Source organism: Silene latifolia, chromosome 9 (genome assembly GCF_048544455.1).
Source record: "Silene latifolia isolate original U9 population chromosome 9, ASM4854445v1, whole genome shotgun sequence".
In the NCBI taxonomy this organism is placed as follows: Eukaryota; Viridiplantae; Streptophyta; class Magnoliopsida; order Caryophyllales; family Caryophyllaceae; genus Silene; species Silene latifolia.
Window position 1 is genome coordinate 8,122,327 of NC_133534.1, and position 25,824 is coordinate 8,148,150.

At 36.1% G+C, this 25,824-nt stretch overlaps 3 protein-coding genes across 7 annotated transcripts; 2 read left to right on the forward strand and 1 right to left on the reverse strand.

Moving 5' to 3' along the window:
• Nucleotides 1-4,068: 4,068 nt before the first annotated feature.
• On the forward strand, nucleotides 4,069-9,372 carry LOC141598973 (ATP synthase subunit beta, mitochondrial). The gene is made up of 9 exons (XM_074418817.1): nucleotides 4,069-4,667; nucleotides 5,580-5,655; nucleotides 5,744-5,832; nucleotides 5,980-6,097; nucleotides 6,174-6,277; nucleotides 6,384-6,542; nucleotides 8,162-8,386; nucleotides 8,465-8,776; nucleotides 8,919-9,372. The coding sequence occupies exons 1-9, from the start codon at nucleotides 4,197-4,199 to the stop codon at nucleotides 9,030-9,032; spliced, it is 1,668 nt and encodes a 555-aa protein (XP_074274918.1). The 5' UTR covers nucleotides 4,069-4,196; the 3' UTR covers nucleotides 9,033-9,372.
• A 1,796-nt stretch (nucleotides 9,373-11,168) lies between these two features.
• On the reverse strand, nucleotides 11,169-16,691 carry LOC141598975 (putative peroxygenase 4). 2 transcript variants are annotated; one of them, XM_074418821.1, is made up of 7 exons: nucleotides 16,383-16,691; nucleotides 16,044-16,136; nucleotides 15,181-15,266; nucleotides 12,105-12,199; nucleotides 11,833-11,958; nucleotides 11,507-11,659; nucleotides 11,169-11,425 (listed from the first exon to the last, which is right to left on the reverse strand). In XM_074418821.1, exons 1-7 carry the CDS (start codon nucleotides 16,426-16,428, stop codon nucleotides 11,410-11,412), a joined length of 615 nt encoding a protein of 204 aa, XP_074274922.1. In that variant the 5' UTR covers nucleotides 16,429-16,691; the 3' UTR covers nucleotides 11,169-11,409. The 2 variants fall into 2 exon arrangements, with proteins under 2 accessions (XP_074274922.1, XP_074274924.1); XM_074418823.1 differs by having other exon boundaries at nucleotides 11,169-11,384; nucleotides 11,475-11,659.
• Nucleotides 16,692-17,524: 833 nt separating this feature from the next.
• Nucleotides 17,525-25,623, forward strand: LOC141598974 (telomere repeat-binding protein 1-like). Of its 4 annotated transcripts, XM_074418820.1 has the most exons (9): nucleotides 19,317-19,533; nucleotides 19,811-19,892; nucleotides 19,988-20,005; nucleotides 20,083-20,145; nucleotides 20,342-20,421; nucleotides 22,511-22,569; nucleotides 24,316-24,470; nucleotides 24,693-24,797; nucleotides 25,241-25,623. In XM_074418820.1, exons 1-6 carry the CDS (start codon nucleotides 19,513-19,515, stop codon nucleotides 22,520-22,522), a joined length of 276 nt encoding a protein of 91 aa, XP_074274921.1. In that variant the 5' UTR covers nucleotides 19,317-19,512; the 3' UTR covers nucleotides 22,523-22,569; nucleotides 24,316-24,470; nucleotides 24,693-24,797; nucleotides 25,241-25,623. The 4 variants fall into 4 exon arrangements, 3 of the variants coding, with proteins under 3 accessions (XP_074274919.1, XP_074274920.1, XP_074274921.1); XM_074418818.1 differs by lacking the exon at nucleotides 20,083-20,145 and adding an exon at nucleotides 21,229-21,286 and having other exon boundaries at nucleotides 17,525-19,533; nucleotides 19,811-20,005; nucleotides 22,475-22,569; XM_074418819.1 differs by lacking the exon at nucleotides 20,083-20,145 and having other exon boundaries at nucleotides 17,539-19,533; nucleotides 19,811-20,005.
• Nucleotides 25,624-25,824: the final 201 nt, after the last annotated feature.

Below are 25,824 nucleotides of genomic sequence, written 5' to 3' on the forward strand. Positions count from 1 at the left end.
TTGTTTCCAGGGCCGGCTATTACCATGTTCAACCTGTTCATTTGAACAGGGCCCCCAATTTTTTGGGGCCCAATAATATCACTCCTCTCATATGAAATATGAAATACAATGTTTGTGGGCTTGCATTCTTTCCCTCAAAGCTGAAACCAAACTTTAATCGCTTCCATCCAATACATTTTTCCAATGTATTGGGCCCACAAGTGCCATTTCTGTTAATTACTTGGTTTTGTCTTCCAAAGCTCTATTTCTTTCTTTTATTTATTTGAAGCTCCTTTTTCTTTCTTTTATTTAGGTTAAAGTTTTGTTATTGGTGGTGGTTCTTTTTTTAATTCATTTTAAGCTCCTTGAAATAAGTCTCTCCATAGATTGCTTTACACCCGGTTGTTATTTAAGATAATTTTACTTTAAGACGGTTTTCATAATTGATTAAAATAAAGGTGAAAATGAAAGAAGATTGTGAGACATCATTAAGTTAAGACGATCTTACGCAATACCTACCATTTCTTTTTATTGGTTGTCTTATACGAAGTATAAAATATAACTTATCAATAAATGAAAAAAACGAGATACAAAATATTAAATTCTTTTTTACAATTTTGGTCTTTTTCGTAAACTTGACGAAATCGTTTGTCTCAATAAACCAAAAAACGACATACAAAAAAACGACCTTGTAATAAATAGGGTCTCGACATGACACGTTTTGTACAGGGTCCCCGAAATTCCAGAGATGGCCTTGTTTGTTTCCAATAAACCATGAACCATTTAACACAACACTATCTTTGTTTCAAATAAGCAGGATGGCCAAAATGGGGAATTGAATAGTTTTAAGAATTGGATCACAATCTTTTTTCTTGAAGCGTTGAACTCAGTTACACCAAGGGAAAGAATTGGACAACATGTTACATCTTTACCTCTAACATCCCCATAAATAATTTTCAATTCTACTATGTTAGGGGATTGAATAAGGTCACGAATCCTTTGTTGATTCCATTATTCTTAGCTTGGAGTGGGCGAATTTATGCATCAGGATTCGACAAAAGTAAGAACCGTAACAGTAAGCCAGTCTATATGGCAACTTCAATGATCGAGCTACTATCTTACATTTTTTAAAATTACAAGCAAATCTTCAAGTCAACCCATTAGGGATGCTCTTAGATTGGTGAATAAAGGGATTATGATTGTCATGTGGCTTGTTCCTGATAATACGAATTATCGATTAATCATCCATGCTAATGTTATCTTATTTATCTTTACATGTTTGATTGTAGGTGATGACATATTGTTGACTACGTGGACATCGTCACACACGCTGACGATCGATGGTTGTCGCCCACGAAACCCCCAGTCGAAGCAGGTTAGTACTTTGAGGGTTTGATCGATGTATACTTATGTAAGTATGTTTGAGTTTGATCATCGCCTAGTGACTTTCGTAAGTTGTAAATACAAATGTCTATATATATATATATATATATATATATATATATATATATATTGTCGTGCGCACTAATTGTTAGAACGATAGTCTAGGGTACGATATGACATTTGACGTACAGTAACTTAGATGAACACGATTTAGTAATTTTGAGAGCCCACCTCCATTGCCTGAAGCTTGATTCAAGATTAGGAAGAAATGTTGTAACCTAGGTGGTGAGTTAAGCATGGCCTATTTTCCACAATCTTTGTTGGACCCATGTTTGTATTTATGAAGAACTCGATAATTATAATTTTGCAATTTGAATCACCCACTTACTCTAGTAAATGGACGACAAACCAAAACAGTTGTAATATTGCATACTCTTAACTCATAGACATACCGCAAATTTGACTTTTACCTCATTAATCTCCACCTCGTTCTCTTAGCTAATTAATTGGATGGCCCTAATGTAAGTGATAACTTCTACGTAGACCACTTGCCTACCATATTTCCTTTATTTTCCCCACCACACTCACCCACTTACCCACTTGCATCCACCCCATATACTCGAATCCTACCTACAACCCATCATCCATGTCTCGCCCTACTTAACCCTCCACCTAGACCACCGCCCATAGTATAGCCACTACAACCGTCCATCCACCCACAATGAAATCATAAAAAAATCACTGTAAATCTAAATCAATGTTCCTTCCCTTACAAACTTTCAAAAAAAATAACCACAAATCCAGGGTCGTTCCCATCACCATGAAAAACCTCAACAATCCACATGTCGCTCGATCCATCGTCCCATAAGACTCCAATGTACTTGGCGAGGTGACTTATTACAACCATAATTGTAAATAACCTTCAAAACGTTAATGAAAGATCTAAACCATTAATCCAGATACAACCCCTTTTAGCGACATTCAATAACGAAATATCTTCATTCTGAATAAAGCTAACTTTTGCTAAGGTAAAAATATGAGAGTCCACTAAACCATGACACGAGATTTGAATTTCAATGAGTATAGAATGGAGTTAGACTCCATAAGGTATCTAACTACATCAAAATGTTCCAACCAAATATTACAATGGATTTAATCCATTCTAAGTACTCCAACCAAACACCTACTAAGATAATTTTGATTATGTGTACGGTAGCTTCCAACGTAACCATTTATAAACCATATATATCTATCTCCTATGTAACTCTTATCACTCCATCCCACTACCCACACTACCCTTGTCATTATATCTCATCGCTTACTTAGAATTAATTACTTACGCTCTAATCTTACCTACGACGCATCATTCCTGACTACTATAACCCTCTTAATAACCTACCACGCAAATCACCTACCAAATAAACACCCGACTTTTCATCCAACCACTAATAAATTGCTAAAGAACTACCATATATCTATACCATTAACCCTGAATGGCACCACAAACGTAAAAAATTGACCACAAATCTAAATATTTGATTCTCACTCCCAAACCAAAATAATCGATAAAAATAAATGAAATTTCTTTATCTTATTGCAGCTAACTTTTGGTAATAAATAAAGGGACTTGCTAAATCCCGCACATTTTTCCCCTTTCTACCAAATATACACCTCTCATTTCTCCCTCCAACCAAAAAAAATAATTGAAAACAGAAAACCCCAAAAACTCAAACGGACGAACAACTAGTCTACATGTAGCCCTCCCCAACACCCAATACCAATAGCCACCACCGGACAACCCTTCTCCTACCCCTCTCCCAGTGCCGACCACCATTCCCCTACCCCTCCCAGCGCCACGACCGTCCACTTCCCGCGCCTAACACCCAGCGATACCATCACACAAACTACTTCAGCATGTTCGACGACGTTCAACCGCTGCCATGAATTGAATGGCCCACCGTGAACTCCAACCACCCTACTCCGGCCAGTTCGACGACCCCACAACCACCACTTGAAGACCAGTTCACTAATATGAATCTATCAATTCAAACCCTAATTGAATAAAAAAAATAATGAAAGAAACATTAATTAAACCAATTAAAAGAGGGTATTAATAAAACTATTGATAAAACAGAGAAATTATGTGTGGTATGTGCAAATTATGATCCATAATTGTCAAATTGTTAATGAATTGATTAAGTTTGTGAAAGAGAAAGGGGATAACTCTTTTTAGGTCTTCTTTTATGATGAAGGGTAGTGATGGAATTTCAAGGAAAAGTGTGCGGGATTAAGTAAAAGGATGTGCGGGATTTAGCAATTGCGTAAATAAAAACCATTAATGACTATAATGTCGAAAATAATTGGTCCATTTTAAGGCGAAATATTAGTTTTAGGATTAAAACAAGTCTACTATTACTCTGAGACAATTTTTTTTTGCTAATTTTCAGACTTTTTTCACTTTTGTTTATCGCATAATTAACTCGTTTTAAATTTACAATATATAGTCCCGTTTTAAACCAGAATTTATTTGCCTGAAAATAACTTATTTTCAGAAGAATGACCCTTGGTTTTTTGAGAAAACATTTCATAAAAAAAGGTGAGATATATAAAATTTTAAATTTTAAATATAAATAAAATTTAAAACACAAAAATAAATAAATTTGTAAAATGTAAAAATCCCAAGAGACACTCTCCACACCTCACTCACTCACGTTCATCATCTCAAATCTTCACCGTTGACACACCAACCCCAACCCCACTATATATCACCTCCTCCACTCCAATCTTCAAACCCTAAATCCCCTTTTCTCTTTCCCCATTTCCCAATTTCATCAATGGCGTCTCGTAGACTCCTCCCCTCTCTCCTCCGCCACACTCTCCGTCGCTCACCCAGCCCATCAACCACCGCAGCAACCACCAAATCCACCATCTCACGGGCCTCACCACGCGGATACCTCCTAAACCGCGCAGCTGCATACTCCACCTCCTCCGCCGCCGCAACCCCACCACCACCGACGTCGGCGCTGAAGTCCGCTGATTTCGTCGGCGGAAAGATCACCGATGAGTTCACCGGAAAAGGATCTGTTGGGAAAGTGTGTCAGGTGATCGGTGCGGTTGTTGATGTTAGGTTCCATGAAGGATTACCTCCAATTTTGACGGCGTTGGAAGTTTTGGATAATGAGACTAGGTTGGTTCTTGAAGTTGCTCAGCATTTGGGTGAGAATATGGTTCGGACTATTGCTATGGATGGTACTGAAGGCTTGGTTCGTGGTCAAGGTGTTTTGAATACCGGATCTCCAATCACTGTATGATTTTTCTCGATTTTTTTTGATTGGTTGTGTCGATTTGTGGGATTTCGATCTATTTTCATTTGTTAGATCTGAAAAGTTGCGATCTTGTGTTTAGTTTAGTTTAAAGTTTGATGATTTCGGGTTTGTACTTGGATTGATGGGTTGTGAGTGTTTGTCGGATTGTTGATTTGCATTTGATCGGGTCCATTGAGTGGGTTGATTCCAATGTGGTTGCTGATTTAATTCGCAATTAAAGACGATAAATTTAGTTTGGGGTTGTCATGTTCAAGTTTTTAAATAGTTGTTATTTGATGGATGGTTGTTGGATGAAATGTGGGTTTGACAAATGACAGTGTGTTATTTCTGTGTTAAGTGGTTGGAGGATTTTTTATGTATTTTAGATTTCAGATTGTCGGATTTCAAAGGGTGGTTGTTTTAGAAATGCCAGATGGATGTGGGATTGGCCAATGTTAGTGTTCGTTGAATTTCTGTGTTAAATAGTTGGACGATTTTTTTTGGTAGTTTAGATTGTCGGAATTTGAAGGGTGGTTGGTCTAAAAATGATGGGTGAATTTGCAATTGCCAAATGATTGCGGCCGTTGAATTTCTTTTTTGAAAAGTTGGATGTCCAAGGATTGTTTAGAACTGCCAAACGACAGTTTTCATTGAAGTATTAGGTTATCTACTGTTAAGATTTTTGGATATAGTGTTTGCTTTGTTGATCATGAATTTCAAATTGCGGGGAATTCAAGAATTGTTGGTTCCAGATATGCCGGATGAATGTGAATTGCAAAATAATAGTTTCTGTCAAGTCATTGTTACAAGTGTTGGATGGATATAAGGATACAGTGTGTTAGTGATCATGAATTCTTTATTCTGAAGTTGTCAATGTGATTTTTGTTCTAAATTCTACTTGTATTTGGATAGATTCCTGTGGGAAGAGCTACTCTTGGTCGTATTATGAATGTCATTGGAGAGCCAATTGACCACAGAGGAGAACTTAGTAAGTGGACTTTCTGATTATAGTTCTTAGGTGATAGTGATTTTAACTTCCATTACGTAATTTTGTATGTATTCTGAATCTTCAACAGAGACCGACCACTCTTTGCCCATCCACAGAGAGGCCCCTTCTTTTGTTGATCAAGCTACTGACCAGCAGATCCTTGTTACTGGAATTAAGGTATGTTGCCCGTTGGTTTTTTCTTTTTATCCCCTCTTGTAACTGTGATTCATGTCATGCTAACTCAAATAATTTTGGATGGGGGCATTATTGTAGATACGCAATTGTTTTCGATATATGCTGATTCATGGATCAATGTTTGTATAGGTTGTCGATCTCTTGGCTCCATACCAAAGAGGAGGAAAGATTGGTCTCTTTGGAGGTGCTGGTGTTGGCAAGACTGTGCTTATTATGGAGCTGATCAACAATGTTGCCAAGGCTCATGGTACGCTAAGTTGTGGTGGTTGTTTGGATTGTGAAAGTATGGGTTTTGGCTTCTAATATAATATTTCATGATCCAGGTGGTTTCTCTGTGTTTGCTGGTGTTGGTGAGCGTACTCGTGAGGGTAATGACTTGTACAGAGAAATGATTGAAAGTGGTGTCATCAAGCTAGGTGACCAGCAGGTTTGTTACTTTTACAGAGAATTTGTTACCTTTACAGAGACTGTGTGTTTGTATTTGTTCCCTAGGGAGTAGTATCTGACACTTTGAGATGATTTTCTCGTCACAGGCTGACAGTAAATGCGCTCTTGTTTACGGACAAATGAATGAGCCCCCAGGTGCCCGTGCCCGTGTTGGTCTTACTGGTTTGACTGTTGCCGAGCATTTCCGTGATGCCGAGGGACAAGATGTGCTGCTCTTCATCGACAACATTTTCCGTTTCACCCAAGTATGGCTCTTCCCATGTCTTTTTCTCTTAACTCCTTGAGCATTGGTCGTGCTGTGGCTTCTGTAATAGGTGCTGAATTATATTGCATTTTATGGTTAACAATGGTCTGTCCTGTTCCAATCAAAGAGGTGATTTTTGCATTTCCGCCTCTCAGTTTTATTGATCTGCATTTGCTATATATATGACCCTTCCTCCTCCAGCTTCAGATAGAAATGACTGTTGCATTTGCTGAAAAGGGAGTTAGTGATGTATATGAAATGTCAATCTGTTATGGTTTCATTGATTGATTCCTGCTTTCATTCCCTAATCGCCTTTTTTTTGGCCAGTTAGAGAAATAGTGAACAGATGTTAAGGCAATATTGTGGATCAAATATTCCCTATCGCCTTTTTTGACCACTCTACAACCCTAACACCCCCTGAGTACGCTAACCTCACAATATTGTGGATCAAATTGGGCATATTGGGCTGCAGTATGGGGTGTAATCAGGTTGCGTTTGTAAGGAAAAGGGAGGGAAAGAAGCCTGGGATGGGGAGGAAAGTGACCGGACAGAGAAGTTTAATAAGAGATGGAGGGATGTTTTGGATATGGGTGGATGTATCTCCGCTTCTCTCAGTTTCATTGATCTGTCTTGTTCCAGTCAATGTAATTACAGAAATTGGGATTTAGCATTTCCGCTTCTCTCAGTTTCATTGATCTGCATTTGCTTTTTTATGACCCCCCTTCAGCTTCAGTTTGAAATGTTTGTCGCATTTGCTGACGAGTTAGTGATGTAAATGAAATCTCTATTTGTTATGGTTTGATTCCTAGTTACTTCCCCTAATACAACTTCGTTGTTAGTTAAGAGTTGTAGAGACAGAATTCACAGATGTACTGAACAATTAGCTCTATATATACAACTTTCTAAATTTATTGTATCCTAACCACCCAACATTCAGTCCTCATCACTCGTACTACCCAGTACCCAACACCCACTGCAGATCACTTCGCAACCCTATCTCCACAGCACGCCACCTTGACATTGTCACACATTCTGGGGGCAGAGAGAGGGAGCTTATTAGGGTTGGGCTATGGGGGATATTCAGGTTTGGTTGCGTTGTTAAAGGAAAATAGCAGGGAAGGAAACCTGGGTTTAGGAGGGTTGCTGGATGAGAAATTGGGTCAGAGATGAGTACATGGGAGGAGAGATAAAATGTTGGTAATTGGAATGTTAATTGTAGATTTGGCAGTGCTTAAACAAAGCATTCTTTTGTAATTTTGAAAAGGCTACGACTTACGAGGTCAACTTCGTATTTGGACAAAAAAGCTCGCTAATTTTGGAAAGAAATGAACCATGAACATCAATGCTTTGTACTGTATTGTCTGGGATCATCAGGTCATTATGAAGGAAGTATTTTTAGAATTAAAGTATGCTAGATAGAATGAAGCACATACATAATATCAATATACATAAGGGGCATGTACGTGATCCCATATTAACATCACGTTATGCAAACTGGGATATGAGTATGTTATGCTAACTTGATGGAGTATGTTACTAGTAATTGTACATGAGTAATTGATTAAATTCTTTTTGGTAATTCATGCTAAATTGTTATGCATCTTTTTTGTTTTACTCCAGGCTAACTCCGAGGTGTCTGCTTTGCTTGGACGTATTCCCTCTGCCGTGGGTTACCAACCAACCTTGGCTACTGATCTGGGAGGTCTTCAGGAGCGTATCACAACCACCAAGAAGGGTTCAATTACTTCTGTGCAAGCCATCTATGTGCCTGCTGACGATTTGACAGATCCTGCCCCAGCTACAACCTTTGCTCACTTGGATGCCACAACTGTGTTATCTCGACAGGTAATTTAATTATTTAATAATCACACTAACTAGTCTACTGCAATTCAATTTCAGTCTTACACTGATGTTTTTGAGCAGATTTCTGAGTTGGGTATCTACCCTGCCGTCGATCCTCTTGACTCTACTTCTCGTATGCTTTCCCCTCACATTTTGGGAGAGGAGCACTACAACACTGCTCGTGGTGTCCAGAAGGTTCTTCAGAACTACAAGAATCTTCAGGATATTATTGCCATTTTGGGTATGGATGAGCTTAGTGAAGATGACAAGTTGACGGTTGCCCGTGCCCGTAAGATTCAAAGATTTTTGAGTCAGCCATTCCATGTCGCTGAAGTGTTCACTGGTGCTCCCGGCAAATATGTTGAGTTGAAGGAAAGCATCCAAAGTTTCCAGGTAACTAACATCTGCTAATACCCGCTATTTTGTCGACCAGTTTCCGTTCTTAGTTCATACACCTCATAACATCTGTTTATCTCTGTCCCTCTAACAAGAGAACTCAAATTGCGGGCTAATGTGATGTGCATAAAACTTGCAGGGTGTGTTGGACGGCAAATATGATGACCTTTCAGAGCAATCTTTCTATATGGTTGGAGGAATCGAAGAGGTTATTGCCAAGGCTGAGAAGATTGCCAGAGAATCTGCAGCTTAAACCAACCGAGATGTGTTTCTTTTTCTTTTTTATCTCCTTCCCCTTCGGCCCGTAGTCGTGATAATCTCGAAAAATAATTTCAAGTTGACAATGTCATTGCCAGCTTCAGGATTTAAAATTTTTTGGAAGCTGAACATGTGATAGAGAATTTTACATTTTTGGCTTATTTATCTTTGTTGCACAAGTGTGATGCTCCATTTGACGCGGAGCAGAGGGCTAGCCTGCTAGCAGAACCCCTTCCCCTTCCCGTTCTCCGTCTGTCTTTGAATAATGGGAACAAGAGATGAGATATGGACCCATGTATATTTTTTGTTCTAATGTGATAGTCCTTATTTCTCTATTCCTGATTCGAATGTCATTTGGTAGTGTTTGTCTTGCGTTAGTGACTTTATCCATGTTAAATCGTCACTTTCTGAACTCGTAAACACGAGTTATAGCCTCTTAAAGTTTTTCGGATAAAAAAATTGGGTATTTTGGGTAAAACATCAAAGTTCAAGGGCAACGCGTACATTTTCCGTTTTGTATTTTAGGCTTGCCTAAGCGTGTTGTGCCGTGCCAGCCACCAGGGCTAGACACAATCTTCTTTCTCAAATATTGGCCCAGACATGTCATACTGTGTTGAGCGGAGTCAATCTAGTGTTATGCTAAAATGGGCCATAAGATGTCTCAACCAAACGACCAACGTGCCCACTCTCGTCTCTAATTGGAATGGAGTTTATATACCTTAGAGAGTTAGAGGTATGGTTGTATGAAGTTAGAACCACATTCTTCCTGAACACTGGTTGCAGAATTTTGTAGGAGTTTTGATGTACACCTTCAACTCGGACATTTCCTGTGAGAATCCGAGGGAGTACAATTTAACTCAAGATTGTGTTCATTTGGAAAAATGCTAAGCATTTGGAGATCCAACTTTCAGGCAGTGCGAGGTCGTTGGTTCGAGATAATTATATCTTCCTCTTTCTGTCAAATTAAAAGGCAATCCCAGTCAGGTTTGGATAAAATCCCAGAGATTCACCACCTCGCAGGTTTGCGTCGACTAGGCTTTTGCAGGAACATTCAAAGTGGCTTTAATGACCCTGTATTGTCTGTTTTATTTTGGTGTACTAAGATGTCAAAATCATTGCTGAAATCGTCTGTGATGTAACGGGTACCCCTGTTCAGATCTCGGAACTAGTAGTTTAGAAAGAAGATTCATTAGCCATGAATTGAGATTTGATATCGAACGAGTATTAAATTTGGTCTAGAGCAGTTAACGAGTTTCGATTGAGTTGAAAACCTCAAAATGAACCTAACTTTTCAATTTGTCAAATAATTGATCTAATCGACTAGGCTTTTGCAGCATCATACAACCAAGTTATATCTTATCGAGCTTATGTGTAATTTTCTTGATCTTTCTTAAAGTTAATTTTTTTTATGTTTAAGTGAATGAGTTCAGAAATTTTATGGTATATAGCTCGACTTCTTTAAAACAAAACTCGAAAACTTTATTATATAGCTCGGGTTCTAGAGCATACAACTGGTACAACTGGTTGTAGGATCTATTAACTGTGGTTTTTGTGTTGAAATTCCAATTGCTTCAGACGACAATTGCTCGCCTTAAGGATGTCCACTTGAATACTTGATAACCCATTGTTAGTCCAACTCCCAATTATTGCCATCAAACTACACTATAACACACATGGAACAATTGTGACATAAAACGAGTATTTAGTTCTGTTTGTCATAATGTCTAGGCCGACCCCAAAACATTGTGGTTGTGGAAGTGTTGAACCCCAAAACATTCTTCCCACCAAAACAATCATTATGTGGGAACCAAAGCATTCTTCACCGTTGCAGACGGTTGGTGGATGTGAGGAGATAATATCGAGTTCTCTTCATTTTCTCTTTTCATTTTTCTCAAACTACTCTTTTATTTCGAAGAAAAAAATAAATAAATAAGAATGTGGAAACTCGAAATGACATCGGTGGTTAGCAATAGAGAGACGGAATAAAGGGAACTAAGATTCTGACTCAAATGTGAATGAGACGTTTTGATTGTACTATTCCATTTGTTCAAAACATAAATCTCTTCCATAGATGAATAGAATTTCATACTGGCACCATTAGATACGCTCGAACCTAAGAAAACTCGCAAAATTTTTAAAAAATATACCCTTCATACAACATTGTAATGTACAGTACATGGTAAAAAAATTCCAATCTTTGTAGGTAACACACATAATTTACAGGAAAAAACCACCACCTTGTAACAAATTAAAATAAAAAAGAATTTCTTTAGCGCAATATTAAATTGTAAATGATATAAATAAATAGCCTGGCAATCAATTCAAGCTATTATATTCCTGGCCCAACCTGTGATCCAGATGAACACTGCTTATTACATTCCATTAACACTATAAAAGAGAAGAAAATTAAATCAGAAACCAAATTATAAAATCTTACATAATAAAAACGGCGTTCGTTTGTAAATTTACCCATGTTTCGATTTCTTGGAAGCGTTCTTCTCCATCTCCATTTTCTCGAATAAACTTCCGTCATAGACTGCTCTTACGGTGTCTTTCTCCAATACCCCATTCTTATTCTTGCACAGATAGAAGAGGATCTTCCATTCTATGTAGGAACCGAACCTGAACATAAAACGATGTATATTAGAGCTGTTCATGGGTAGGACGAGTCATGAACCTGACCCTCCCGGCCCCAAAAGAAGCGGTTTATGGATTTCAAAATGACTCGCTTTTGAAAAGGGTCAAATCCCGTTAGACCAACATGTGAATCGGTTTACACAAAGAAAACTGCTTACCATCCTGCAAAGTCCTTTGGTTGTCTGTTTGCCTTGAGCATCTCTCCAAGTTCGTTACTGGTTAAAGCATTACCATTGCTATGTGCATGCTTGCTGAAAATCGCTTCGAACTTTGATTGAACAAACCTTTGAACATAACCAAAAAGTATTAAAAACATGATGCAAATTCAAAGAAATCCTACATTAGTCATTATGGGTCCCGAAAAGTCTGAACGACCCTTTTAAAATACAAAATTACACAAATTATAGAATAATAAGACAGTCTCACACACCTGCCTTCGGTGTCGTAGACACCAGAATCACTCCCATGTTTGGCTTTGGCTATATTCTTTATCTCAATTGGAAACAGCAAATTTGGGAATTTTCCCTGCAACACGTCAAGGCAACAAATAAGTAAAAAGTTGAGCTCAATCATTAATACTTCAAGTAAGCTTTATTAGTCTTAATGATTCTCGATAACCATCAACCCGTATAATAATAATACGACATTTATATGGACATTAACGCTACTAAACTAAGCTTAATGCAAAGATATTTCGCATAGCGACACTAAGTACTAGAAAATTTTCCATGAAAATAGTCGAGTCTTAAAATTCATTTTGCTTTTTCATAATATAGTAGAGCCTGACAAATATAAGCACAACTATATTCACCTAATTTCAATCAGTGAACATTTATTAATTTATTAATTCCTCCTCTAGTAAAGACAAATAATTAATGGACTAAAATGAAGAGGTATCGACTATTGAGTAAAATATAATTTAATTGCACCGCTATACATTCTTAATACGAACATATTTTAAGTTTTTCTAACATGTGACGTAAGATCTAGCAATTATGAGCACGTTACAGAACTTGGAAATGGAATAGTATTAATGAGATCAAATAGGGATCCCAAGTAAACGGTGATTGTCGAAAATGACAATTGACAGACATACATATCAGTTGAGATTTGGTACCTAGTTATTTTATTAATACAAGATACGTAGCGTAGTTACATGAAGAATCTTCGGTACTTGTTCAGCCAGCCCATTGATCAATGAAATCGATTTTTTAAGTCATCAAAATCTGGACAAATAACAGTCAACCCAGAAGAAGAATAACACTACCCAACATTATCTCAATGTTTCAATGACTCCCGTAAATCTAAAAAAAAAAAATAAAAAAAAATTCAAAACAACTATCAAAAGTAGTGATCCATAGATTTTAAAGCTAAGGAGAGGTACAAATGTACTATATTTTACAAGAATACAAGCCCGACGTCATGAAGGAGATGAACTCGGTCAAATGTCACTTCCCTCTATTGGAGTACTTGGGTTATGGTATAAGGGAAAATTTCAGCGGAGGCAAAAAATTTCAGTGGCGGAGCGAGGATTTGAATCCAGCAGGAGCGAAAAATTTCAGCGAGAGCGAACGGGTAATGGTATAAGGGAAACTCGAAATTTTTTAAAAAATTTTAATTAATACTTTTGCAATTTTCATTCGCTAGCAGGGCGAGCACCCCTGCTAGCAACCCTAGCTCCAATAAGAATAGAAATGGGTATTAGATATTTTCATTCGAGTCTGAATAACATAGACACATAACAAAATCATCCACTTTCTTACTCCCTTCCAAAAATAGCCCATTCATATGATTTCCTAAGTAGGTGGACATTAACCTACAGTATTTTCTATATACTAATTTTTGCAAATTCAACTATAATGCTTCAATAATTGGATGATAACGAAGTACTATATAATATTTGGACAACCTTGACCAACTCTAAAGAATGCTAATTATTGAACAATTAAAGTTAACCTCACTAATTGCACAATTATGTGTTGTTAAAGTAAGTTGGGAGATTCCACATCAAAAGGACACATACTACTACGTACAATTATTTTTTATTAAGACTAATATATCTCTTGTAAACAAGGAGACGGAATTAAATAAATAGATTCAACAAAAAAACAGAATGTCTAGAAAATGACAATTTTTTGTCTCATCCATATAATATTTAAGTCGTTTTATTTTTAAGATAAATATAGCCGTCTTAAAAAAGATCCAACTGATTTTTTAATGTTGGTTACCTACTCCGTATCAAATTAAAAGCTGGACAAAAGCTACTAGTTTGCATGATCCTAGACGTGTACTCCCATAATTTCAAAATAAAATCGGCCGTATACAATCATACAAATTAAATCCTCTACCTAATCACGAAATAAAAAAAAAAAATAGGATCATGCATGTAAGCATGTTTATTGTTTAATTAATATCCCTTAATCCCTTAGTTTAAATTATTATATAATTGTGTAAAATAGTGGGTGATATATTATTCAAGTTTAGGAATTACGACGGAACTCCTAAGTTATTTATTTAGTTAAATTAAGATAAAATCGGTAATTAATTTGTTAATGAAAAAAATTACGAAAAAGTCTTGAAAATTCAAAACCAAACACAAACCATGTTGGTCGTTCCCTTGGCCCCGCCCCCTAGGGTTAGAACCTAGTCGAAGTGAACCTTAGAGCTTAAAGAGAAGGGTGGAGACTCGAGAGAGGAAGGGATCATATACAATATGGCCCGCGAATACAGATGGGTCGATTTACTGTCACCATGACTAATCAAAATTTTCAATAATGTTATGTTGGACTCGTATTTAACACTAACCTTCTATTTAAAGTTGTAAAAGATAAGGTCGACCAAAATAGAGTTGGCTTAAAAAAGGCAAGTATTAATTCGTTGCTTCGAAACAAAATCTGCCAGAAAAAGTTGGTCTAATTCATAACTTCAAACAAAATCTACCCGAAAAACTGTAATAATTCATTGCCTTCAAGCAAAATCTTCCTAAAAATTAAACTAGTAATAATCCGTTACTTTTTATATGGAGTAATTGGCGCAAAAAAGGTTGAAAAAGATGGTAGGCAAGGGAACATGTGTGGTAAAGAGCAGCTAGTCTGGCTATAGATGGGTATATCTGTCTATTGTTATAGACGGTCAAATTCAATGAAAGTGGTGACATTTTTTTCCCCACCACCCACTTGTTGTTTGTCCTATTAGAAAAGTGGTATTGTATTTAACCCGTCTTTCATTATAGACGGATAGTGTCCGTCTATAATGAGAATTTGTGGGTAAAGAGAAATGAAAGATTCCGATAAATATACTGGGGGTGACGGTTTTTCTAACATATTCCTTAAGGACACACGACTAAAGTAATACGGAGTACATTACCCATTTGTGTCATATCAATTACCTTAATCCAAACAAACGTTTTTAAAAAAAAGTACTCGATACTTCTGATAAATAAATGACTGAAACGAAGTTACTCCGTAAATAAAAACTGCAAACAGCTTAAAGATAGAGAGGATTACCGGACGGGTTTTATGGCTGAGACCCATGTTAATGATGAGGCCCGCAACTGTCGATAGTGCAAGACCCGCCCCTATTGCCCGAAATCCTGCAACATTTTTCCATTTAATCAGAATAATACATCACCAAATTCAGTGAATTCACCATTCCACTATCACGTCATTTTGGATAAGGCTCACGCTACTAAAGGGAAACATAGATGGGCTGTTTACTGTTATCGATTCAGTGACAAAGCTAGAAAAATTGGAAAAAATCCCGAATTTTAAATATCTCATTTAATAACCAGTATGTGGATTATACATCCGATGTATTACCACCAATTGCTTAATTTTTGAGCATTACAATAAATTTTTCGAGTTTTGTTTTAAAGTTTCTGAGTTCATTCAATTAGACATTAAGCTCAAAACATTACAATATAACTCAAAAACATTACATATAAGCTCGTTAAATTTGAGTTTTGACGGCAAAAAATTAAAATGTAACTTATAAACTTTAAAAAGTTCAGAAAAAAATACACATAAGCGAAAAAATTAATGAGGTCAAAGGTAATACATCTGATGTATATTTTTATTTCTCCTTAACAAACCACAAATATAGATTAATACTCGCTCCATTTTACTAAATTAGTCCTATTAACCCGCTTTTATATAGGGCTAAGCAAAATTACGTCCACACCGTAAGAGTAGACCGAACCGATTCATTCTTGGTCAATAATTTTCAAGAAATCGGTCTTAGTCTGGTCTGGTTCATCGGTCAATAATTTTCAAGAAATCGGTCTTAGTCTGGTCTGGTTTAGTTTTGGACCGATGCTAAAAACCAAAAAAAGAAAAAAAAAAGACAAAAAATCGTAAATAGGTAATTTCACCTTGGAAAGTCTCCCATGGATAAACGACGCCGTCGTGGTTCCTGTCAAAGAAAGTGACGTGTTTTGCAAGCACGTTCTCTCCTGTTCCTTCAACTAAACAATAATGTACACAAACATTTCAACTTCCTTTTTCAAAAAAAATCAGTCACACACACAGTAAGTCGCTCTCAAGACGGTTATAAACTCGAAACAGATTCACCTGACTATATCTAAGACCGACTACAGTGGCAGAGCCAGGATTTATAGTTAAAGTGCCAAAAATTCTAATGGGGGGCAAACAAGTACTCCGTAATAGCCTTGGAATCCGTTTCACAAGAAATAAGGAATCAAATTAGTTACCTTGGTTTTGGGTAATAGCCTTGGAATCCGGAGAATGATTAGCCATAATCACAAGCAAATATTACCGTTAATGGAAGGAGATTAGTGCTTTTGTTAAGAAGACGAAAGAATAAAGAAAGGGTTGAAGAAAGGAAGAAAGATGTGTTGAAAATTTATGGAGATGTTGGGAGGTTTTATAAAAGGAGACAGATAATGATTTGTTTAATTTGGGATTAATTAAGGAAAAAGTAACCAATTATTTTAAATTAAAAAAAGTTGGGAATAATAATAACAGAAGAAAGTTAAAGAAGGCATCATATCGTATCAAATACTATGGGCTTGCTTTAGTTGAGAGTTCACATATACGTGTGTATATTGCGTGTACACTATTATTCCAATTCTTATACCATGCACCCAAGAGTATGGTGCATGGTACTCCCATCAGTTTTTTTTAGTTGTAATGTAATTAGTGGGTAGTTATTAAAAGGTATATATATATTTAAAATGACTTTATTTTTAATTTAACTACCAATTTTAAAAAATAAAAAATCACTAATGTTCATAATATTTTTTACTCAATAAAAAAAGATCATATTTGCTATATTTTGAAACTCGTTTATAATATTTAAATACATATTCACAAAATTTAAGTGACATATTCACATGTTAAATTGTGTGAATATGTATATTTTGTTAAATGAATATCTGTGAATAACTCAATAAAATGTTTGTTGTTCTTATGAACAAGTAATTTGTGAATATATCTGTTATATTGTTTGAATATCTATATTAGTTGTGTGAGTATGTGAGTTTTACTTTGTGAATATAATTTTTAATCTATGTGAATATGCTAATTATGTAATATGAATATCTCATGAGTATGTTAATTACGTGATTTGAATATCTCATTGTTATGAATATGTCAATTATGTGATGTGAATATGTGAGTAAAATCAAAATAAACCCCAAAATAAATCAAAAGTGATCTCTATTTATAGAGGAACGAAAATTATAAATTGTGGTACAAATTTTTATATTTTTCAAATGTATCAAATTTCCATACTCTTTAAAAAACCCAAAGTTCTGTTACTGTAGCTGTAACAGTAACTTTGCATATTTCTGACCATTTTGCCCTTTTTGATTTCCTTCCTATTCATTCCCATGTCAAGCTACTTTCGTCTTCTGCTTAATTATTCTCTTCTCTTCTCTTCTCTCTCCTCTCTTTTAATTTCATCATTCTTTCACAAGAACTCTCCTTTTTTCGAGCCATTCATTTCTTTTTTGAATTTTTTAATGTGATTACAGTAGTTTTTTTTTTCAATTTACGCTTTCCTTACTGCTTACCTTTGTGAGTTTTAGTATGCGATTACAATAGCTGTGTTGTTCGTGAAGACCAGACACCATCGAGAAGCAGGACTACCAATTTCATTCCCCCCTTTCATCTACTTTTGGTAGATCATTCACAGGTGAATTGCCCTCTTGATTCCTCTGTTTCTTCTTCCTATTTTGTAGAGTTGTGAAGCATATTGAGATGGATTATTGACTGTGAGTTAATTTAAATAATTTAGGGTTTCGTTTTTCAGTTTACATTGATTGCATGAATGATCTGGGCCGTTTTTAAGATTTAAATTGATTGCATGCAATAATTTGGGCAAATTGAAATTTCTGGGTTATTTTGGGGCTTTAGCAAGTACCCATGTGCCCAATTATGGTTGATATCGTTTCCTGCACTTGTTTTAGTGCATACTGTATGAATATCTGATGCTTTTGCTGTTCTTACAAGGGAAGGATTTTGAAACTTAGCTATAGATTAGTTGGGCAGTGTGTTGGTAGCCTTATGGGGGTGTAATGGTTGTTCGCTGTGTGCCTGTGTAGATATACGGTATTGCTGAATACGATATTTTGCTGTGCTTATTAGATAGGGACCTTGTGAGCTTTTGTACTCTATCATTTTTGCATTACTTTTGGATCATGCTTTGCTAATTACATTAATTCGGTGATCACGTTTATCGTTCATTGTGTTCGTGAGTGGTAGGCATCCAACTACTTCACTTGTGGCTGTAAATTCTTATTAGCGATTTCGTATTACCATTAAATAATACTACCTCAATCTAATAGCCTTGGTTATGCTAGAGATGTGATATTGACCATCACATAATTAGGAACATATCGGCTCTAAACTCTAAGAAATATGTATTTTTAGTAATTAGTGTAGATTTCCCTCGAGGGAGCAAGTATTCATTCTCCCAAGTAGGAGAAGTAGGAGTAGGAGTAGAAGGGAAAAGGGAAGGAGGAGGGGGTGATGACAATCTCATCGACCTTTGCGTAATTTCACAGTAAAGATTTTATAGCATTTTGAATTTTTTTGTTATATATTTTAGGATAAAAGAACTGACTATTAACAATTCCATTGTTATTTTAACCAAATTCTGGAAGAGGAGTAGAGGAAGGGGGACTAGGAGAAGGAGGAGGATGGGGAAGGGGAGGTGTTAACAAAGGGAAACTTGATCTGTCTAAGAAGAGATGGAGCTATGCTGTATGAACATCAACTACTTCATGAATATAATGATATAGATGATGAAGATATAATATGGACCAAAAAGTAGAGAGAAGATATATAGAGAGAAAAAACTATATTTTGTTATTATGAAAGTTGTACAAGATGATCATATGTACGGAGTATTGCCTATTTATACAAGATACTAACCGACTTGTAACAAACTCCAACAGTTAGTTAACTAATTATGTTAGTCTTAGCTGTTAGTATAATTGAGCATCAGGCTGTCACATAAATCCTTGTGTTCCTTTAGTGATTGAAGATGCAAAATGCTGTGTACAGGAGAAGGATAGATTGTTTGGTCACTAGCCCATATAGAGGATCCCAAAATCGAACGAGAAATCTCCCACCCTTGTCACTCGATGCGAGTGTAAAGTTAACTTTATGAACTCGATCACTACCCTTGTAGTTCACAATCGCCTTGTAGGGATAACAATAATGTAAATGCAGTTAGTAGAGATGATGGTGAAAACTATTCGAATGCATTCAGCCTAGCACAAAAAAGACCGCAAGGTCAACAACTTTGTATAGGTGATCGAACAATTAGGAAGCTTTTGGAGTCTAAGTACCGGAGAATAGCTTCCAGAGCAAGGGATGAAGATCTTACCGACTCTGGTAAGTTGTACTCCATTAGTTTTATTGGTTTCTTTACGCTTTCTTTTTTGGAATGTTTCAATGCTTTCTTTTGATTTTTTTGTGTAACTACACGAATCTCACACTATTCGCTTCCACTTTCTCCCGTGTCCTAAAAAATGGTGTCAAACCAAAGTGTAAACTGTAAAGAACACTGAAACACAGGGAATAGCTTGCGTCGACTTGATTATGTGAGCTTATTGGTTGATAATTATCATTGTATTTATCTGATGAGTTGGGTTGTCTTATCGGTGTGCAGAAGTACGTTGCATGTTCAGCAGCAGAAAAACTGGCTTTAAACGCCAAAGATCGCAGAGAATTTACCCATTTAAGAGGAGGAGGTTTTATCACCATAGTTCAAGTTCTCATGTTGATATTAGCTACAACAAGAGTGTTTATAATTATCCTGACAAGGATGTTGATGCAAATGCCTCAGGTTTTGGCTCAATGGGAGGTGTGTCATTTGCTATTGTGCTGATTACAATCTACTAATATGTGAAACACCCTGCTAATTGTAAATCGTCTTGTTAGTCAATGGTTCGTCTGCCTGTGTTGCTGGCCAAAGCACAACATTTTCATCCAAAGGATCCCGTGGTATGATAATATCACTATATGGAACAATTCATATATTCCTTCTATATCAGTCAATAAGCCTCGAGGTTCAAAACTTTCGCATAAGAAAAGGTCAATGAAGTTTATTGATTTAAATGGAATTAGGATTTTGTTTTTCAATAACTTTGATTGTTTGTTAGTGGAGTATTCATGTCAGGATGTTTTTCAAATGCTGCAGTGAAGCTTAGGATCAAGTCCTTTCGTGTGCCAGAGCTTTTGATTGAGATGCCAGAGACAGCAAGTATTGGTTCACTTAAGGTATATTATTTGTGTATATTAGAAGTTTTATTGTCAAGCTCATCTCAATATCTCATTATGAATCTCGATCTTTTCGATTTTAAGGGCCCTCTTAAGATATAGAATTGTTCTATTTAAGATTTCATTAAGTTTCTGTAGTAATCTGCCCCACATCTCCTATGTTCAATTCACTAATTTCAAGTTTCCTATCACCACAGAGGACGATAATGAAATCGGTTTCTGCCTCACTTGGAGGTGGCCTGCTTGTGGGGGTTTTTCTTCAGGGAAAAAAAGATAAGAGATGATAATATAACCCTTGTACAGTCTGGTCCGTGTACCTGTGTGCTCTGAAGATAATTCTCTTATCGTCTCACCTGGTGTCGTGCCCTAGCCTATATCTAGGTGAGTTCCCATTCCCTTCAGTAGTTGTGTGTCTGTTTCTTCGCTTGTAGAAGTTGTTTGGACAATTCCGGGTAAGCATTCTTTGGTGTAAACCATCGATTTTAGTTTGGATTCAATTGTGGTGGGATCACATGGGCAGTGGAGTTTTTCCTCTTGCCTTCGTAAATTTCAGCCTTGTGACATATGTTTGAGGTAGGTCAACTTCGTGAGGAGCTAATAGCTATGGACGTCTTTTCTTTTCTACCACTCTGCTAATTAACCGTGACTCAATGAGATGATTACAAAAAGTGGCCCTGTTGTTCAACCATGATGTGATAATAGAATCGTTTTAGATTGTCATGTAGTGTCTTTGTCGTACTTATTTGTTTCACCTGTGATAATAGACAAATTTGTTGGGCAAACATTAAATAGACGTTATTTTCTCAGGTGTCCCCTCACAACTCCAATCCAGCAAGCAACTTCAAAAAGTTCAAATCTTTTTCAAGTAAAACACTTATCTCTTTCTCGTATATATTTATAGGTTACATTGATAATTTTTACTGATGGAACATGTAACGCGTTTCCAAATAGCAAATGAACAATAATTATGAAATGAAAGGAATCAAAGCTTTGTTGGGTTTTCTGGGGTTTTACGAAAAAAATTGATGAGTGTTTATCATCCATGTTTAACAAAGAAATACAACATTTACCTGGTTTTGATTACTTAAAACGATTAAGAAATGGGGATTCGGACATAGTTGCTAGAAATTCGGTGTTGATTTTATTCAAAAGGCGGGCTTTTTTAGTCTCTCGATATTTTTTTTTTCTTATCTTTTTATTTACCTTTTCTTGTTTAAGACCGTCTTAACTTAAGGCGGTTCTCATACGCAATCAAAATAGATGTGGAAAATTAAAGGAGGTTGTGAGATGTCTTGAGTGAAGACGGTCTTAAGCAAGACCAAATGCTTTTAATTTGATTATTTACATTAAGGCGGTTATCATACCCAATCAAAATAGATGTGGAAAATTAAAAGAGATTGTGAGGTGTCTTGAGTGAAGATGGTCTTAAGCAAGACCAAATGCTTTTAGTTTGATTATTTACATTTCAATAGTTCATCGGATTACATTATGTTATGTCTCCTTTGTCCCTATTTTAGTTATATTGCATGTCAAACTGCTATTTGTCACATTTTCTTGTCAAGATGGTTATTTGTAGCTGATTTCTAGATGTTGGTTAGTTTGATCTATTAGCAAGGTTGTTTAATTGGTTTAAAGGGTCACATGAAAATTAATGATCTTATAAATAAAGAAGCCATATGATATTTACAGTGATGATAATTCTTACTTCCTCCGTCCCAACTCCCACGTCCCACTCATTTGTTTACCTTTTTTCTTTATTCTTTGTGAGGGTATTCTAATCTTTGGTAAACAAATGACTGAGATGGAGGGAGTAGTACCTAATTACCTAAAGTCCTTGCATCAGCATGAGGGTGAAGTTTGTTATGAAATGGGATGAAATGGGGGTATATTTGGGAGCGGCCTAGATTATGCTAATGGGCCACCTATATAACTATGTAAATAAATTTGATTATTTGTTTGAAATGTTCCTATTTACAGGGGTCAACACTCGGCCTTTGCTAATCATTGAGCACGCTCCGAAACATTATTGTTGAATATTTGGTTGAGATTTTAGTATTTATACTAATGAAATTCTTCTTGAAAATTGCAGAATTACGAATAATGGCACAAAAAGGTCTTCACCAGGAAAACTTCCAGCAAGTCTAACAGGTATAAACACAACTTTTGCTATCAAGTCTAACCGAAACCAAAGAGAAAATACAACTGACCCAAACAAAGCATATTTAGAAGATTGCATCATAATACGAAAATTAACCCATTTCCTCATTATAGATGAACCAGACCAGCATTAGTCCACTATAAACTTCAAAAGGCAAATAGACTATAAATAAGGGGCGAGCATTAAACGCAATACCGCAAAAATGGGTTGCCGCTTAGCATTCCACCAATTCTTGACGGATATAAGCAAGTCTAGGTAAGTATAGCATTAGTCCACTATAAACTGCTTTATGAAATAATAAATGTCTACCAGTGGTCCTAATTATGCCATATACGAGACTGATTCTGCGAAGAATATTAAGAATAAGGTCGAACTTTACATTGATTATAACTCATGTAGCTTACCTTTTAAAATGGGCACATGACTGAAACATGAGAGTAGTTAGTTATCTTTACCTTCTTTATTAGTTTGGGAGGACTTAAGAGTCAGGATCTCATGTTTGATGTATTAAGACAATCTTGCAAGAGTCCTTTTAGAATTTAGATGTATAATGCTTGTTTATTACTTAGAAACTCCTAACTTAACTGTTATGTAACTATTAGATTCTCTGGAATGTCTTTAGATTTGTAAGGCTGCATATTTCAGGAGTAAAGTTAACACACTCTAGACAAATCAGGTGGTGAGCCATGCACTTATGCGAGTGAGTATTCAATGAGTAATTGCTTTGATGCTGATTTGGAACTCAGTAGGTTAACCATAGTAGTTGCTTACAGCAGAACAACAAAGTGAAATTGCCAGTCTGATTTATCTGTTGCACAGTTCTGTCAAAACCTTGGGTTCTTCTAAAAGAGTACCCTTTTTCTAGCTAGCGCTAATGTTGCAAGAAGTCAACGAACATTAGAAGCTTACCTCAAAAGACCCTCTTTCTCAAGTTTTAAGCTTCTCTTGCTTTTATAGATGGTAGGTTTAGGTTAGCTTGGTATTGTTTTGTGTATGTGTATAAGAACATAAACTCTAGAATGGAGACATATCAGTCCAAACAAATACTTGTAGAATAGGTGCTTATTGGTTAACAAGGGAGTATGCATGAATATGTCTGAGTTTAGATAATTTGTCCAATAATATAAAATGATGTAGAATAGTTGACATTGAGGAAGTTGTCCAGAAAATTGACTGTTTCCAGCAAAGTGCGAGTTATAGGTCATGCAAACATAGATGATTTATGCTCTCGTTGTCCTTGATATTCCCCGAAAAGTGTGAGTTATAGATAGTCAGGAAAACATAGACCTGTTCCACTTGTATTACCAAAGTATGCGTGTCATTCTCCTCGGCAAGCATGAGTTGCTGTTTTTTTTAAATGTTGTTAAACTAATTAAGACCATGTCACTTTTGCTAATAACCCGTCTGTTTAACGAGAATTTACATATTATTGTATTCAAAATGTTTGTAATATTGTTTACTGTAAGTGAATATTGGCAAAACTAAACATTGTTTGACCAACAAAGTTAAAGGGACAATATTTTCTGGAGAGGCATAAATAAGTTTGGTTTTAGATATTCCACATATCTGATTTAGAGCACACTGGTATATTGTTATATCCCCCTTCTTTGTATGGTTTAAGCCTATTCTTATCAAGTTATTTCATTTATGTTTCTACACTAATTCGCTTAACATAGTTGCTCGAGTTGTGATCTTTAAGATTTATATAATGAATCGTGTGTTTCTTATTCTCACAGATCAAAGCCAAAAATCCATCTTGAAACTTGGGTCATCGTATCCTTTTTAAGTATTAAAAGGCTTACTTGTGGTTCAACTTAGTGATGATTTTGATCAGATCGATGAGGAGTCTTTAGTAACCGAGGAATGACGTAAAAAGCCACAATTGCCCCTGGTAAAGTCGTTTATTTGTCTCCAAATATTTCCTTTTCATCAAATAGTCCACCAGAGTATCTGCATATTAATTCAAGCGGTCATTACACACTCAGGTGTTGTTCCTTGTTGTGCCATGTGCATATACCTGATTAAACAGTGCTTTGTTGGGGTCATTTATATCTGTGTTTCCTGGAAGTAGTTTCTCTTAGGGATTAGTGTTTTTTTTTTTTGAATTTGTTAGGTGTTGATGTTGTCGTTTACATGACTTGGAGTCAAGTTATGGGAGTTAGCTTGTCTGCGAAAAGGGGCGATAAGTCGTTTTGCTCTTAATCTTCGCGAAATGACAGTAATCGGCCACTTCATCATGTTCATACTATGTCTTAAACACCTTATTCTTACCATAAACCACAAGAGTAGTGTGTTTCTTACTTTCTGATTGATTAGAAATGTGGAGTATAGGAAAATTAAACTTTAGGTCAATAATGAGAAATTAAAGTGAGCATAATAATTTATAATGACATCTCATTTAAGAACGTTTTACATGTACGATAACTTCCTTCTTATGCTGCGTGGTCCATTGAATGCGTATATTTTTTAATGATATTGTTCAATTTATACTTTGGGTTGATTGATTATGTGTAATTCCATGTCATATTCTTGATTGTCATGGCACACACCTGACACGAGTACGAGCGTATGACTCTGAATGTTAAGAATCAAGAGTAAACATAATTGACGATAAACTTGTGTTGTATAACATTGGTGACATGTAAAACTTCTGAATTTCAGTTATTAACAGAAGGAGAATCGATGGAAAATGAGCCAAATGATTTCGACGTAGACGCCATGGATGGTTAGGAATCAAATGAGACGAAGAAAGAGCTTAAGAAGCCCGACAAAATTCTCCCATGGCTGTCTAAGGTGTAATAGAATGGACACTAAATTTTGCTACAACTACAATGTTAGCCAGCTGAAACACATATGTCGGAGGTCAAAGATACTGGACTGCTGGTGGGACCATACGGACGGTTTTTGTAATAGAGATGAAATTATGAACTAATGTTGTAAATGATCTTTGGTTTATCATTGGTTGCCATTTAGGTGTTCTATACTTCTATGCTCGTTCGCCTTATTTATAAGCTACGTAACGAGCATATCACATGCTTAGGAATTGGCTTCCTTCGTGTTTTGCCTACTATACCGATTGTTCACGCATCTATTTGGGTGTTTGAAAGAGCGTAATTTTTCCTCGTCAAGGCAGCTGCTTTCTATCGACTTACTTCCGCTTAGAATTCTACCAAATTGGGGCACCGCGCCCGGTAGGGCGCGGTGCAACAACTAGTAAATTTTAAAGGTTTTAAATTTTGATTTTA

What these genes read in the sequence shown, in the direction of transcription:
- LOC141598973 (XM_074418817.1), top strand. Translation starts at nt 4,197, where the DNA reads ATGGCGTCTCGTAGACTCCTCCCCTCTCTCCTCCGCCACACTCTCCGT. An exon ending in TGACCACAGAGGAGAACTTA is followed by an intron (nt 5,656 to 5,743) that starts GTAAGTGGACTT and finishes AATCTTCAACAG; the next exon opens with AGACCGACCACTCTTTGCCC. An exon ending in CAACTGTGTTATCTCGACAG is followed by an intron (nt 8,387 to 8,464) that starts GTAATTTAATTA and finishes GTTTTTGAGCAG; the next exon opens with ATTTCTGAGTTGGGTATCTA.
- LOC141598974 (XM_074418818.1), top strand. Translation starts at nt 19,822, where the DNA reads ATGTTCAGCAGCAGAAAAACTGGCTTTAAACGCCAAAGATCGCAGAGA. An exon ending in AGGTTTTGGCTCAATGGGAG is followed by an intron (nt 20,006 to 20,341) that starts GTGTGTCATTTG and finishes CAAATGCTGCAG; the next exon opens with TGAAGCTTAGGATCAAGTCC. An exon ending in AAAGTTCAAATCTTTTTCAA is followed by an intron (nt 21,287 to 22,474) that starts GTAAAACACTTA and finishes TTGAGATTTTAG; the next exon opens with TATTTATACTAATGAAATTC.
- LOC141598975 (XM_074418821.1), bottom strand. Translation starts at nt 16,428, where the DNA reads ATGGCTAATCATTCTCCGGATTCCAAGGCTATTACCCAAAACCAAG. An exon ending in TCAGCCATAAAACCCGTCCG is followed by an intron (nt 12,200 to 15,180) that starts GTAATCCTCTCT and finishes GACGTGTTGCAG; the next exon opens with GGAAAATTCCCAAATTTGCT. An exon ending in GTCTACGACACCGAAGGCAG is followed by an intron (nt 11,959 to 12,104) that starts GTGTGTGAGACT and finishes TTATGTTCAAAG; the next exon opens with GTTTGTTCAATCAAAGTTCG.